We start from the raw sequence: 14,223 nt of genomic DNA, 5'->3' as shown, positions 1-14,223 counted from the left end.
GTTCCACCGGTTTGTTTGTCTCTAACAGCATTATGATGCTTTTTTCAGCTTTCACAATTCCTCATTTAGAGAAAAAACCAACAGAGGTGGTGCAGAGACCTCTGCGAGGCACACTCTTCAGGGTATGTACAGCTACAACAATGCACAATGGGCAGGTCTGAATCGGGGCTGGAAGGGGGGGGGGGGGTGTCCCGTGTTCCGGGAGCCTCGCCCTCCTCCCCACCCCAACCCTTTACCTAGTAAATGTACGTTTTTGTCAAGAAGAGGCCCAAAATCTCCTTTCATATTTTTAATTTGCACAGCATCCCCACATACCCCCTGCCTCATTCAGGCATGGGAATTGTCCGCCGAAAGGCAATTTTCCGCCGAGTTATTTTTTTGTTCTGCCGAAAAAGCAAAAGTGTCCGCTGAAAAAAAAGGTGGCAAAATTGGTTCTAACAACTCAATTTAATGAAAAACTTGGAGCTAAGATGAAACCGAATTGCACCATGTGGGTTATTTGGAGAAAAACAATTCCGGGGGGGGGGGGGGGGTGGGGGGGGGGCATGCCCCCACGCCCCACGAACCCCCCTAGCAGGGCTAGGCGCTTCGCGTCGTCGACTTTGCTATTACTTACACATTTTCAGCCTTTTTTACTTTTTTCAATTCCCATGCCTGCTCATTGGAAGCTCCTCCCTCTCATACACTAGGTCCAGCCCTGATGGGGACCGCTGGATAGGCTGACACATAGAGTATATGTGATTTTATACTTAGAGAGGATTGACAGGCACATAGCCAGACAGATAGGCACTCAGAGGCAGGCAAGCAGACAGACACACAGATAGGTAGATACACACATGCTTAGCTTTCACCACAATGCACCTGCTTGGGTGTGCATACACAGATTCAGGATATGAATCCACGATAGATCATGTCTCTCACTCTCTCTCTCTCTCACTCTCTCTCTCACTTTCTCTCTCACTCTCTCTCTCTCTCTCTCTCTCTCTCTCTCTCTCTCTCTCTCTCTCTCTCTCTCTCTCTCTAATGGACATTAGTGTGTGTATGTATTTCCACATAAGGTGCTCAGGCATACGCATACGAAGAGACAGAAAGAGAGTGTGGACAGAAAATGGTTTCATGTATGTTTACTAAAAAGGGCAACATGGAGGAAGGAAGACAGATCAAAGTTATTTCAATAAATAAGAACCAACAGATGGAGCAGTGGATACTGGGGCAGGGCAGTGTGAGAACACACCAGGGCAAGAAACAGGTGTTAGGACAGCAAAAAAAAAAAAAAAAAAAAAATACAAACAACAACAACAACAACAACAACAACAACAACAACAACAACAACCACCACCACCACCAACCAACGGATTTCTTCTATCTGCAGGGGCTGAAGCCACTGCCCCCGGTACAAGAGGGCCGTCTGCAGGTAGTGCTGAATGAACTGAGTGAGAAATGTCGTCGCCGTCGTCTCCTCATGTACCCTTACTTCAAGGACTATGACAGAGTAAGTCACGCATTCATTGCATGTACAGTGGAACCCCTCTTTGAAGACCTTCTCAAATCAGACAAAAATCAGGTCCTAAGGCCAACAAAAAAAAGTTGTATGTTTCTGGTAACATGGCTAAAAAAAATAGGGATTTTTTTGTTTTTTTGGTCAGGGTAGAAAATAACTATACAGTGACGCAAAGAGACTGGACTTACTATACAAAGAGAAAGACAACACATTACAAAACAAATGAGACAAAAGGGATGCGGGGTTATCCCCCTTGTGTCGTCTGCCGTCTGTTACTTTTGTTTTGACGCTTTTTTTTTGCAAATGCAATAAAAAAAAGTCTAGGGTCGGCGGGAAAAAACTAGGTAGGGTCGGGTGACCAGAAACATACAACTTTTTTTTTTTTGCCTAACGGAGGGAGTCTTTAACTCATTCAGGGCGTGTCTAAATTGTCTCCCCTGTGTTCCCTCCGGATGCACGATTTTGAACCATTTTTAAAAAAATATTAAAAATCAACAACACAAGATAACCTTACATACCTTTATATTTTTGCAAAGTTTGGAACTTGCTCTTTTAGAAAATATATGAAACATTTGAAAGTACATACCTTTTGTTGTCTTCATATCCAGACAAAATATCCAATTTGAAGCCCACACAAAAAACTCTTTTGTTCTTGTATGAAACACCAGTAACTCACTGTTGCAGTTCTGTTTCTAAAAATATCAAGCTGATATGCACTGTTTCAAATGTCAAGAGTGTTGCTGGTGAATCAGAGTGTTGCTGGTGAATCAGAGTGTTGCTGGTGAATCAGAGTGTTGCTGGTGAATCAGAAACAAAAAGTACTGTTAATTAGAGTTGAACTGGTGAGTGTCAAACATGAGAACTTGATATTGAATCCTGAAGTCTTACTGGCGCAAGCTGTAGAAGACTGTTCATGCACACACACTAGCACATTGTCTTCAGTCTCCCTGCATTATCCATCCACAGTGTACAGTTTACAGCCAATTCAAATATGGTACTTATCCATGGTGTGCCACACCTTGAAACAAGGTGTGATACACAAGTTCACCTGGCACTTGTGGTGGAGAGAGCAGGGCGAGTCGACCAGTAGTCGTTTATTTGTGGTTTCTTGACCTGTCCCATGTGCACTAAAATTGCCAGAAATGTGTTCATCTCATCCAGTGTGACCGGCGTCCAGGTGTTGAATATTGATCTTGCTGACAGCCCTCCAGCAGCTTTTTTCTCATCACACGTGGTTCTCGCATACCTGTTGGTCTCCGTTTTGAACAGCTTCATTACAGACGGTGTAACAATCAGTTGATAGAAGTCCAGAGGAGTGGGCGTGGCCTCAAAGTTCTCTGGAAGATTTAGACCTGAGCCACCCTCAAAGGGGGCCGACACGTGAAAATTCTTCAGGGACCGTGTCCAGTCTTCCATCCATTCAGTGTCACTTTCATCGTCGAACATAACTGGAATAGCGCCAGCGTCTGGTTGCTCAACATCATTGTCGCTACAGTATCAATGTCAGTGGGTGCATCAAACACAATGTCATGACCGACACTTTCATTGTCACTCATAATGTCAGAATCGTCACCAAAATCGTCGTCCATAGGCACAAACCCGTCACTAGAATCTGAAACACCATCTCCACTATCATTATCACTAATGTCAAGATCGGAGCCGTCCTGCATAATGAGTTCTAGCGCTCTTCTCAAGCTGATGCGTCTTGTCGTAGAACGATCCGCCATCTTGGAAATGTCGAAAACACGTGGGTCGTACACGGTAAAAATAATCAAACATTATTCCCAACAATTGAAGGGAAGGAACTGTTTACAGTGAATGGTTCCACTGTAGACAGATAGAAGTTTATTGCGGGGGTTGTTTCCCTTGGTCAGCGGGGCCGTTCACACCGTTAAAACTTCGTGATATCCGTCGGAACTAAACTTCAGATGTGTTGGCAACGCCAAGCACAGCTGTCGGAATTCCAATTCCAACACGCAGCGAATGAGTTAAGTAATGGTAAGAGGTTATGAACACAAAATCTGACAAATCAAGGTCTTAAAAAGGGGGAAGTCTTAAGTTGGGGGTCTTACAAAGAGGATTGGGGGGGGGGGGGGGGTCCCACTGTACTGCATTTGTCTTAATCAGATCAGTGTTAGATTTTAAACTGATAGCAGTGTGGTTGTGTTGTAATTGTGGTTGTGTTGTGATTGTGTTGTTATTGTGATTGTGTTGTTATTGTGGTTGTGTTGTAATTGTGGTTGTGTTGTTATTGTGTTGTTATTGTGGTTGTGTTGTTATTGTGGTTGTGTTGTGATTGTGCTGTTATTGTGGTTGTGTTGTAATTGTGGTTGTGTTGTGATTGTGCTGTTATTGTGGTTGTGTTGTTATTGTGGTTGTGTTGTGATTGTGTTGTGATTGTGTTGTTATTGTGGTTGTGTTGTTATTGTGGTTGTGTTGTGATTGTGTTGTTATTGTGGTTGTGTTGTTATTGTGGTTGTGTTGTTATTGTGCTGTTATTGTGGTTGTGTTGTAATTGTGGTTGTGTTGTTATTGTGTTGTTATTGTGGTTGTGTTGTTATTGTGGTTGTGTTGTTATTGTGCTGTTATTGTGGTTGTGTTGTGATTGTGGTTGTGTTGTGGTTGTGTTGTTATTGTGGTTGTGATGTTATTGTGATTGTGTTGTGATTGTGTTGTGATTGTGTTGTTATTGTGGTTGTGTTGTTATTGTTATTGTGTTGTTATTGTGCTGTTATTGTGGTTGTGTTGTTATTGTGGTTGTGTTGTTATTGTGATTGTGCTGTTATTGTGGTTGTGTTGTGATTGTGTTGTTATTGTGGTTGTGTTGTTATTGTGGTTGTGTTGTAATTGTGGTTGTGTTGTGATTGTGTTGTGATTGTGGTTGTGTTGTTATTGTGGTTGTGTTGTGATTGTGTTGTTATTGTGGTTGTGTTGTTATTGTGGTTGTGTTGTGATTGTGTTGTTATTGTGGTTGTGTTGTTATTGTGTTGTTATTGTGGTTGTGTTGTTGTTGTGATTGTGTTGTTGTGATTGTGTTGTCGTTGTGATTGTGTTGTTATTGTGGTTGTGTTGTTATTGTGTTGTTATTGTGGTTGTGTTGTTATTGTGGTTGTGTTGTTATTGTGGTTGTGTTGTTATTGTGGTTGTGTTGTTATTGTGATTGTGTTGTTATTGTGGTTGTGTTGTGATTGTGCTGTTATTGTGGTTGTGTTGTTATTGTGGTTGTGTTGTTATTGTGATTGTGTTGTTATTGTGGTTGTGTTGTTATTGTGTTGTTATTGTGTTGTTATTGTGGTTGTGTTGTAATTGTGGTTGTGTTGTGATTGTGTTGTTATTGTGATTGTGTTGTTATTGTGGTTGTGTTGTTATTGTGATTGTGATTGTGGTTGTGTTGTTATTGTGTTGTTATTGTGGTTGTGTTGTTATTGTGATTGTGTTGTTATTGTGGTTGTGTTGTTATTGTGGTTGTGTTGTAATTGTGGTTGTGTTGTGATTGTGGTTGTGTTGTGATTGTGTTGTTATTGTGGTTGTGTTGTTATTGTGGTTGTGTTGTTATTGTGTTGTTATTGTGGTTGTGTTGTGATTGTGTTGTTATTGTGGTTGTGTTGTTATTGTGGTTGTGTTGTTATTGTGGTTGTGTTGTGATTGTGTTGTTATTGTGGTTGTGTTGTTATTGTGGTTGTGTTGTGATTGTGTTGTTATTGTGGTTGTGTTGTTATTGTGGTTGTGTTGTGATTGTGTTGTTATTGTGGTTGTGTTGTGATTGTGTTGTTATTGTGGTTGTGTTGTTATTGTGGTTGTGTTGTGATTGTGTTGTTATTGTGATTGTGTTGTTATTGTGGTTGTGTTGTAATTGTGGTTGTGTTGTGATTGTGTTGTTATTGTGGTTGTGTTGTTATTGTGGTTGTGTTGTTATTGTGGTTGTGTTGTGATTGTGTTGTTATTGTGGTTGTGTTGTAATTGTGGTTGTGTTGTGATTGTGTTGTTATTGTGATTGTGTTGTTATTGTGGTTGTGTTGTAATTGTGGTTGTGTTGTTATTGTGATGTTATTGTGATTGTGTTGTGATTGTGTTGTGATTGTGTTGTTATTGTGGTTGTGTTGTTATTGTTATTGTGTTGTTATTGTCATGCAGAGCCAGGCCTACAGCCGAGTGGTGACCCCACTGCAGTTCGGCCGCATCCTGCACTTCCTGGGGATGAACGTCAACAACGAGGACCTCAAGCTGCTGCTGGCCAAGTTTGAAGACCCTACCACCGGTGACGTCAACTACCCCGCCTTTGTGCAGGCCGTCGACCAAGGTGAGAGCTGTTCTCAGTAGGTGGAACCCCGCTTTTAAGACTCCCAAGGGCGCAGTGGCGTGGTGGTAAGATGTCGGCCTCCTAATCGGAAGGTCGTGAGTTCGAATCCCGGTCGCTGCCGCTTGGTGGATTAAGAGTGGAGATTTTTCCGATCTCCCAGGTCAACTTATGTGCAGACCTGCCAGTGACTTAACCCCCTTCGTGTGTACACGCAAGCACAAGACCAAGTGCGCACGGAAAAGATCCTGTAATCCATGTCAGAGTTCGTTGGGTTATAGAAACACAAAAATACCCAGCATGCCTCCCCAAAAATTGGCGTATGCTGCCTGAATGGCGGGGAAAAAACAGTCATACACGTAAAAATCCACTTGTGCTAAAAACATGAGTGAACGTGGGAGTCTAAGCCCATGAACGAAGAAGAATAAGAAGACCCCCAAAATCTGAGAAAGTCAGGTCTTAAAATGGAGGTAAATCTACACATGCTCTAAAAATCTGAAAAAGCAAGGTCTTAAAAAGGGATGAGTGTTAAATTGGACAATCTTAAAAGGGGGTTTCCACTGTATTCACGTCATGCAGGACCCCATGACCCCATGACCCCAGCATAATTAACAGACCCAAATTTAAGGCCTTAGTTTTGTTGGGGGACCATGAACTTCCCATGTGAGAGAACATGTGAAGAAAACATGTGGACACTTTACTACACCAAGGATTTCTTTGAAAGACTGATCAGCACACAGAAGCCCTGGATGCCGTAACCCAGCTGAAAGACTGATCAGCACACAGAAGCCCTGGATGCCGTAACCCAGCTGAAAGACTGATCAGCACACAGAAGCCCTGGTTGCCATAACCCAGCTGCAGCCACTCACTTAGCAAAAATAAATCCTCTGTGAACAACAACAGCTCTGAAGAATACTTTGTAGAATAATGAACCCATGTAATATCATTTAACCATATATTATTCCCAATTAAACTAGTGAAATGGAGGTTGTTTTCAGAGTTAACCATGTATTATTCCCAAATAAACGAGGGAAATGGTGGTTGTTTTCAGAGTTAACCATATATTATTCCCAATTAAACTAGTGAAATGGAGGTTGTTTTCAGAGTTAACCATGTATTATTCCCAAATAAACGAGGGAAATGGTGGTTGTTTTCAGAGTTCGTTGGCCACACAATGGATGACATCAGCATTGCTGACGACACACGCACCAACATGGTGACGCAGAGCAAGCTGCCGGAAGTCGAGGTGTCCTTTGACGACCTCATGGCCAGAATTCGACACATTATCCTCACGTCCAGAATCAGGGTCAGTGTCTCTTAGCTTGGTGGTTAACATAAGAGCAGAAGAAAAGAAAGGGAAAAAAAGAGAAAGACGTTACAGAGAAAGAATTAACTGGCTGCAGACGTACGATGCCGGAGTGCTTTTAAAAAAAAAAAAAAGTTACCCCTCCCAGTAGCTAGCTATTTTCTTTTGACTGGTTACAATAACCATCACTGTTCTTGTTACTGTTGAGGTTTAGGTCTGTATTTCATTTTTATTTTAATTCTGTTTTCTTTTTAAGCTGCTCATACTTTTGCCTTCATTCTTTTTACATTTAGTCAAGTTTTGACTAAATGTTTTAACGTAGGGGGGGAATCGAGACGAGGGTGTGGTGTATGTGTGTGCGTGTGTGTGTGTGTGTGTGTAGAGCGATTCAGACTAAACTACTGGACCGATCTTTCTGAAATTTGACATGAGAGTTCCTGGGAATGATATCCCCGGACGTTTTTTTCTTTTTTGCGATAAATGTCTTTGATGACGTCATATCCGGCTTTTTGTAAAAGTTGAGGCGGCACTGTCACACCCTCATTTTTCAATCAAATTGATTGAAATTTTGGCCAAGCAATCTTCGACGAAGGCCGGACTTCGGTATTGCATTTCAGTTTGGTGGCTTAAAAATTAATTAATGACTTTGGTCATTAAAAATCTGAAAATTGTAAAAGTAAAAAAAAAAATGATAAAACGATCCAAATTTACGTTCATCTTATTCTTCATCATTTTCTGATTCCAAAAACATATAAATATGTTAATTTGGATTAAAAACAAGCTCTGAAAATTAAAAACAATTAAAAATTATGATCAAAATTAAATTTCCAAAATCGTTTCAAAAACTATTTCATCTTATTCCTTGTTGGTTCCTGATTCCAAAAACATATAGATATGATATGTTTGGATTAAAAACACGCTCAGAAAGTTAAAACGAAGAGAGGTACAGTAAAGCGTGCTATGAAGCACAGCGCAACCGCTGCCGCGCCAAACAGGCTCGTCACTTTCACTGCCTTTTGCACTAGCGGCGGACTACGTTCAGTTTCATTCTGTGAGTTCCACAGCTTGACTAAATGTAGTAATTTCGCCTTACGCGACTTTTTATTTTTTTTACCAAATTTTCTTTGTCAACTGCTAATGCTTTTGCATTTATTTCTCTTTCTTTGAGAGCCAGGGCGGCATAGTGGTTAAAGGGATTGCCTCTCACGCTGGCCATTTTTCCAAACACTCACCAGTTAGCCTAGCTGGAAATGGTTACCTGACCCTATGGGAAGGGAAGGCAGAGAGGGAGAGGAGATGGGCATCGCCCTCATAAAGCTGGCCCTATGGGAAGGGAAGGCAGAGAGGGACAGGAGATGGGCATCGCCCTCATAAAGCTGGCCCTATGGGAAGGGAAGGCAGAGAGGGACAGGAGATGGGCATCGCCCTCATAAAGCTGGCCCTATGGGAAGGGAAGGCAGAGAGGGACAGGAGATGGGCATCGCCCTCATAAAGCTGGCCCTATGGGAAGGGAAGGCGGAGAGGGACAGGAGATGGGCATCGCCCTCATAAAGCTGGCCCTATGGGAAGGGAAGGCAGAGAGGGACAGGAGATGGGCATCGCCCTCATAAAGCTGGCCCTATGGGTAGGGAAGGCAGAGAGGGAGAGGAGATGGGCATCGCCCTCATAAAGCTGGCCCTATGGGAAGGGAAGGCAGAGAGGGAGAGGAGATGGGCATCGCCCTCATAAAGCTGGCCCTATGGGTAGGGAAGGCAGAGAGGGAGAGGAGATGGGCATCGCCCTCATAAAGCTGGCCCTATGGGAAGGCCAGGCAGAGAGGGACAGGAGATGGGCATCGCCCTCATAAAGCTGGCCCTATGGGAAGGGAAGGCAGAGAGGGAGAGGAGATGGGCATCGCCCTCATAAAGCTGGCCCTATGGGAAGGGAAGGCAGAGAGGGACAGGAGATGGGCATCGCCCTCATAAAGCTGGCCCTATGGGGAGGGAAGGCAGAGAGGGACAGGAGATGGGCATCGCCCTCATAAAGCTGGCCCTATGGGTAGGGAAGGCAGAGAGGGAGAGGAGATGGGCATCGCCCTCATAAAGCTGGCCCTATGGGAAGGGAAGGCAGAGAGGGACAGGAGATGGGCATCGCCCTCATAAAGCTGGCCCTATGGGTAGGGAAGGCAGAGAGGGAGAGGAGATGGGCATCGCCCTCATAAAGCTGGCCCTATGGGAAGGGAAGGCAGAGAGGGAGAGGAGATGGGCATCGCCCTCATAAAGCTGGCCCTATGGGAAGTGAAGGCAGAGAGGGAGAGGAGATGGGCATCGCCCTCATAAAGCTGGCCCTATGGGAAGTGAAGGCAGAGAGGGAGAGGAGATGGGCATCGCCCTCATAAAGCTGGCCCTATGGGAAGTGAAGGCAGAGAGGGAGAGGAGATGGGCATCGCCCTCATAAAGCTGGCCCTATGGGAAGTGAAGGCAGAGAGGGAGAGGAGATGGGCATCGCCCTCATAAAGCTGGCCCTATGGGAAGGGAAGGCAAGGGACAGGAGATGGGCATCGCCCTCATAAAGCTGGCCCTATGGGAAGGGAAGGCAGAGAGGGACAGGAGATGGGCATCGCCCTCATAAAGCTGGCCCTATGGGAAGGGAAGGCAGAGAGGGACAGGAGATGGGCATCGCCCTCATAAAGCTGGCCCTATGGGAAGTGAAGGCAGAGAGGGACAGGAGATGGGCATCGCCCTCATAAAGCTGGCCCTATGGGAAGGGAAGGCAGAGAGGGAGAGGAGATGGGCATCGCCCTCATAAAGCTGGCCCTATGGGAAGGGAAGGCAGAGAGGGAGAGGAGATGGGCATCGCCCTCATAAAGCTGGCCCTATGGGAAGTGAAGGCAGAGAGGGAGAGGAGATGGGCATCGCCCTCATAAAGCTGGCCCTATGGGAAGGGAAGGCAGAGAGGGAGAGGAGATGGGCATCGCCCTCATAAAGCTGGCCCTATGGGAAGGGAAGGCAGAGAGGGAGAGGAGATGGGCATCGCCCTCATAAAGCTGGCCCTATGGGAAGGGAAGGCAGAGAGGGAGAGGAGATGGGCATCGCCCTCATAAAGCTGGCCCTATGGGAAGGGAAGGCAGAGAGGGACAGGAGATGGGCATCGCCCTCATAAAGCTGGCCCTATGGGTAGGGAAGGCAGAGAGGGAGAGGAGATGGGCATCGCCCTCATAAAGCTGGCCCTATGGGAAGGGAAGGCAGAGAGGGAGAGGAGATGGGCATCGCCCTCATAAAGCTGGCCCTATGGGAAGGGAAGGCAGAGAGGGACAGGAGATGGGCATCGCCCTCATAAAGCTGGCCCTATGGGTAGGGAAGGCAGAGAGGGAGAGGAGATGGGCATCGCCCTCATAAAGCTGGCCCTATGGGAAGGGAAGGCAGAGAGGGAGAGGAGATGGGCATCGCCCTCATAAAGCTGGCCCTATGGGAAGGGAAGGCAGAGAGGGAGAGGAGATGGGCATCGCCCTCATAAAGCTGGCCCTATGGGAAGGGAAGGCAGAGAGGGAGAGGAGATGGGCATCGCCCTCATAAAGCTGGCCCTATGGGAAGGGAAGGCAGAGAGGGACAGGAGATGGGCATCGCCCTCATAAAGCTGGCCCTATGGGAAGGGAAGGCAGAGAGGGAGAGGAGATGGGCATCGCCCTCATAAAGCTGGCCCTATGGGAAGGGAAGGCAGAGAGGGACAGGAGATGGGCATCGCCCTCATAAAGCTGGCCCTATGGGAAGGGAAGGCAGAGAGGGACAGGAGATGGGCATCGCCCTCATAAAGCTGGCCCTATGGGAAGGGAAGGCAGAGAGGGACAGGAGATGGGCATCGCCCTCATAAAGCTGGCCCTATGGGTAGGGAAGGCAAGGGACAGGAGATGGGCATCGCCCTCATAAAGCTGGCCCTATGGGAAGGGAAGGCAGAGAGGGACAGGAGATGGGCATCGCCCTCATAAAGCTGGCCCTATGGGTAGGGAAGGCAGAGAGGGAGAGGAGATGGGCATCGCCCTCATAAAGCTGGCCCTATGGGAAGGCCAGGCAGAGAGGGACAGGAGATGGGCATCGCCCTCATAAAGCTGGCCCTAGAAAAGATGAGATCTCCAACATCTCGCTCCCGTAAAGAAAAAATTTTTTTTTTTCAAATAATGATGGTCATTGGAGTACCTTTACCTACCTTTTAGTTTACCTTCTCTTTCTTCTTTAACTAAGGCGCTGGATTACTTCCAAGACTTTGACCCACTGCGCACCGGCTCTATCAGCAAGACGCGCTTCCGTCGCTGCTTGGCAATCATGGGACTGAGCCCGCTGGCGCAGCACGACCTGAACGACAAGCAGTTCGACCTCCTGTGCAAAGCCTACCAGAACCCCAAGAAAGCGGACCAGGCTCTGTACTCCAGATTTGTGGCTGATGTGGAGAGTGGTATGTATACCTTCAACTTCCATAGGGGTCTTTATGATACAAGTACAGTGGAATCTCCCTGTTAAGACCCATCAGTGTACCACTCCCTCCTTTTTAACTCATTGTCTCCCAGGTACGGATATATCTGAACCCACTCATATGGCTCTATCTGACCAGGTACGGATATATCCGCTCAGACTGTTAGCTTCAGTTGCTTCCTGTAACGTCCTTCTAACGCCTGGATTCCAGCGTGTTGATACACAGTTAATACAATTCTGAGTGACCTGCTGCAGCACAGCTGGTCTCGGCTAAAACAAATGTGGTCAACATAGGTGGGGTAGAAAGTGTTAAGACCCTGTTTTCTCAGACCTTCTGTTCAAAACCTTTGTAAATGTACTCACATTTTAAGACTATCCTGTTTAAGACCAGATTTTTTCTGATTTTTGGAGGTCTTAAAAGGGGGGCTCCACTGTCCACAATACACATACACAGCCTGGCGGTGACCTTACACAGCCTGGCGGTGACCTTACACAGCCTGGCGGTGACCTTACACAGCCTGGCGGTGACCTTACACAGCCTGGCGGTGACCTTACACAGCCTGGCGGTGACCTTACCATTCATTTTCTACTGCTGATATGTTCGAGTCACCTAGACAAACTTCATTCTTACATTTCTATGTCACTTCCTTGGAAAACATGCAAAAAAAGTGACAGAATATTTACGTGATGCCGTTATTCCCGTTATGACGTCTTTTTGAACTTTCTTTGGCTTCTGATGTCATAGATTTCACTTCAAAAGAGAGGGACAAAAAGAGACGATGTTATCTCTTTTAAATTCATTCCAGACAGCTTCTGAGAGAATTACTGAAACCAAGTGGAGGAAACACTCAAATAACGTTTATAGACAAAGTCAGTCAAACAGAATTGACTTTTAAACAGTTTACGGTTTTGCAAAACAGAAAGATTGGCAAGAGCATACCAGGAAAACACTGCAGACAGATCTTATCACAGACAGCTGTCTACAATCTACAAGAGTATCATGGCCATTCATGCACTGACCTGAACTGAAAAGTAGCTCAGAGCTCAAGGAAGACAAGCTCTACAGAGCTCAAGGAAGACAAGCTCTACAGAGCAGCTGCTATGACAAGGGGCACAACTGTTTGACCATGTCACAAATTCATTCCCAACAGCTTCTGGGGGAACTTGTAACTCCAATATCCTTTTCTTCAAATAGTTTTGACTTCTGTTGGCTGAAGATTCACCTATTTCAATTATCTTACAAAGTTTTCAGACAAACAAATACCCAAATAGAGATGCGGTGTCGCTGTTTTTGGCACTTCCACTTTGTGTGTGTGTTTTCTTTAGCCACCTTAAAAGACAGACAAAAACTTTGGTAAGCAAGAAAGGGTGGGGGGGTGGGGGGCCGCGGTCGGGATTTAAACTTACCACATTCTGATACGGAGGCCGATGTCTTATCCACTACGCCACGCCAAACTCCTAACAATACAGTCCGTCTGCTTCTGTCAATACAATCCGTCTGGTTCTAACAATACAGTCCGTCTGCTTCTGTCAATACAATCCGTCTGGTTCTGTTCTTGCAGTGTTCACTCAGCCTGGCCTGGAGAAGGAGCCCATGGCCGCAGTGCCCCCACAGGAAATATTCCGCGTCCCCAAGCCGGGCACCATCGATTGGAACGAGGCGGATGAAGGGCACAGAGAACTGTACGAAGCCACCATGGATCGCATCCGTGCCCGTGTGGATCAGAGGCGCATTCTCCTCAAGCCTGTCTTCCAAGACTTTGACAAGTGAGTTGACCCGTTGGGTTGAGCTAACATGACAGTGAACCCGCTTTTAAAACCCGCTCATTTAACACTTCCTGTCTTTTAAGACCATACTTTTGCACATTGTCTCTTCATAGTCTCTGTCAATGTACCCCCATTTTAAAGGTGGTCGTCTACATTTTTGCTTTTTTTCAATAATCTTATGGTTAGATTTCGCTAAAAAGTTATGTCAGATGATGAATGAACCATGGGGAAAAAAGTTATAGAAAAAAAAATATATGTAAAAAAAGATTTTATTTTTGGGTAGCGTGACTCACGCTTCCAATATTTTGTTTTCTGTTTGCTGAGAACATGTGCTTTGCCTAAAAAATACTGACCAATCAAATTCATGTCACCTTCCTTGTCTACATTTTTATACCGAAATCGCCATTTGACCATTAAAATGCAGAGTCTATTATCTACAAATATCAACAATACACCCCCTTTCGATCAGGAAAGACGAAGCCAGTGTAGCCGTTTGAAAATTCATTGTAGTATTCCAGCGTAGTACTCATAGTAGGATATCCTTATTTGGAAAATGCCAAGCGCAAAACTCCTCTCAAATCCCGTGCATTTCGTGCGTTAAAAAAAAAAGCGTGGACAGCGCTCCAGTGTCTCTGCACTTGTTTGGGTGTGGCTATAAGCATAGTCCCTCCTTTTTAAGACGTGATTTTTCAATATTTTTAGGTCCTAAAAGGGAGGTTCCATGTATCAAAAAGGAAAATGGTTAGTTGTTGGAACGTTTAATTTTAGACAAACTAAAACATTCACAAGTACATCAACCCAACGGTCTTTATAGTTGACAGACAATCAAACCATTAATATGAGAAGAATGAAATGTATCTGATAATGTATCGATTGGACATTGGATTTCCCTTCTTTGAGCCAAGTG

At 45.2% G+C, this 14,223-nt stretch overlaps 1 protein-coding gene across 2 annotated transcripts in view; it reads left to right on the top strand.

Annotated features, from left to right (window-relative positions):
* LOC138957902 (uncharacterized) overlaps nt 1-14,223 on the top strand; it is a 38,166-nt gene that overhangs the window by 17,603 nt on the left and 6,340 nt on the right. For both annotated transcript variants that reach the window (XM_070328941.1, XM_070328946.1), the window contains exons 7-12: nt 49-122; nt 1,373-1,492; nt 5,636-5,801; nt 6,956-7,104; nt 11,322-11,532; nt 13,112-13,316. In XM_070328941.1, coding sequence (XP_070185042.1) covers nt 49-122; nt 1,373-1,492; nt 5,636-5,801; nt 6,956-7,104; nt 11,322-11,532; nt 13,112-13,316 — 925 coding nt within the window. The remainder of the gene's footprint in view (nt 1-48; nt 123-1,372; nt 1,493-5,635; nt 5,802-6,955; nt 7,105-11,321; nt 11,533-13,111; nt 13,317-14,223) is intronic.

The sequence above is a fragment of the Littorina saxatilis genome, linkage group LG2 (assembly GCF_037325665.1).
Source record: "Littorina saxatilis isolate snail1 linkage group LG2, US_GU_Lsax_2.0, whole genome shotgun sequence".
NCBI classification, from domain to species: Eukaryota; Metazoa; Mollusca; class Gastropoda; order Littorinimorpha; family Littorinidae; genus Littorina; species Littorina saxatilis.
This window is presented reverse-complemented; position numbering and strand designations above follow the sequence as displayed.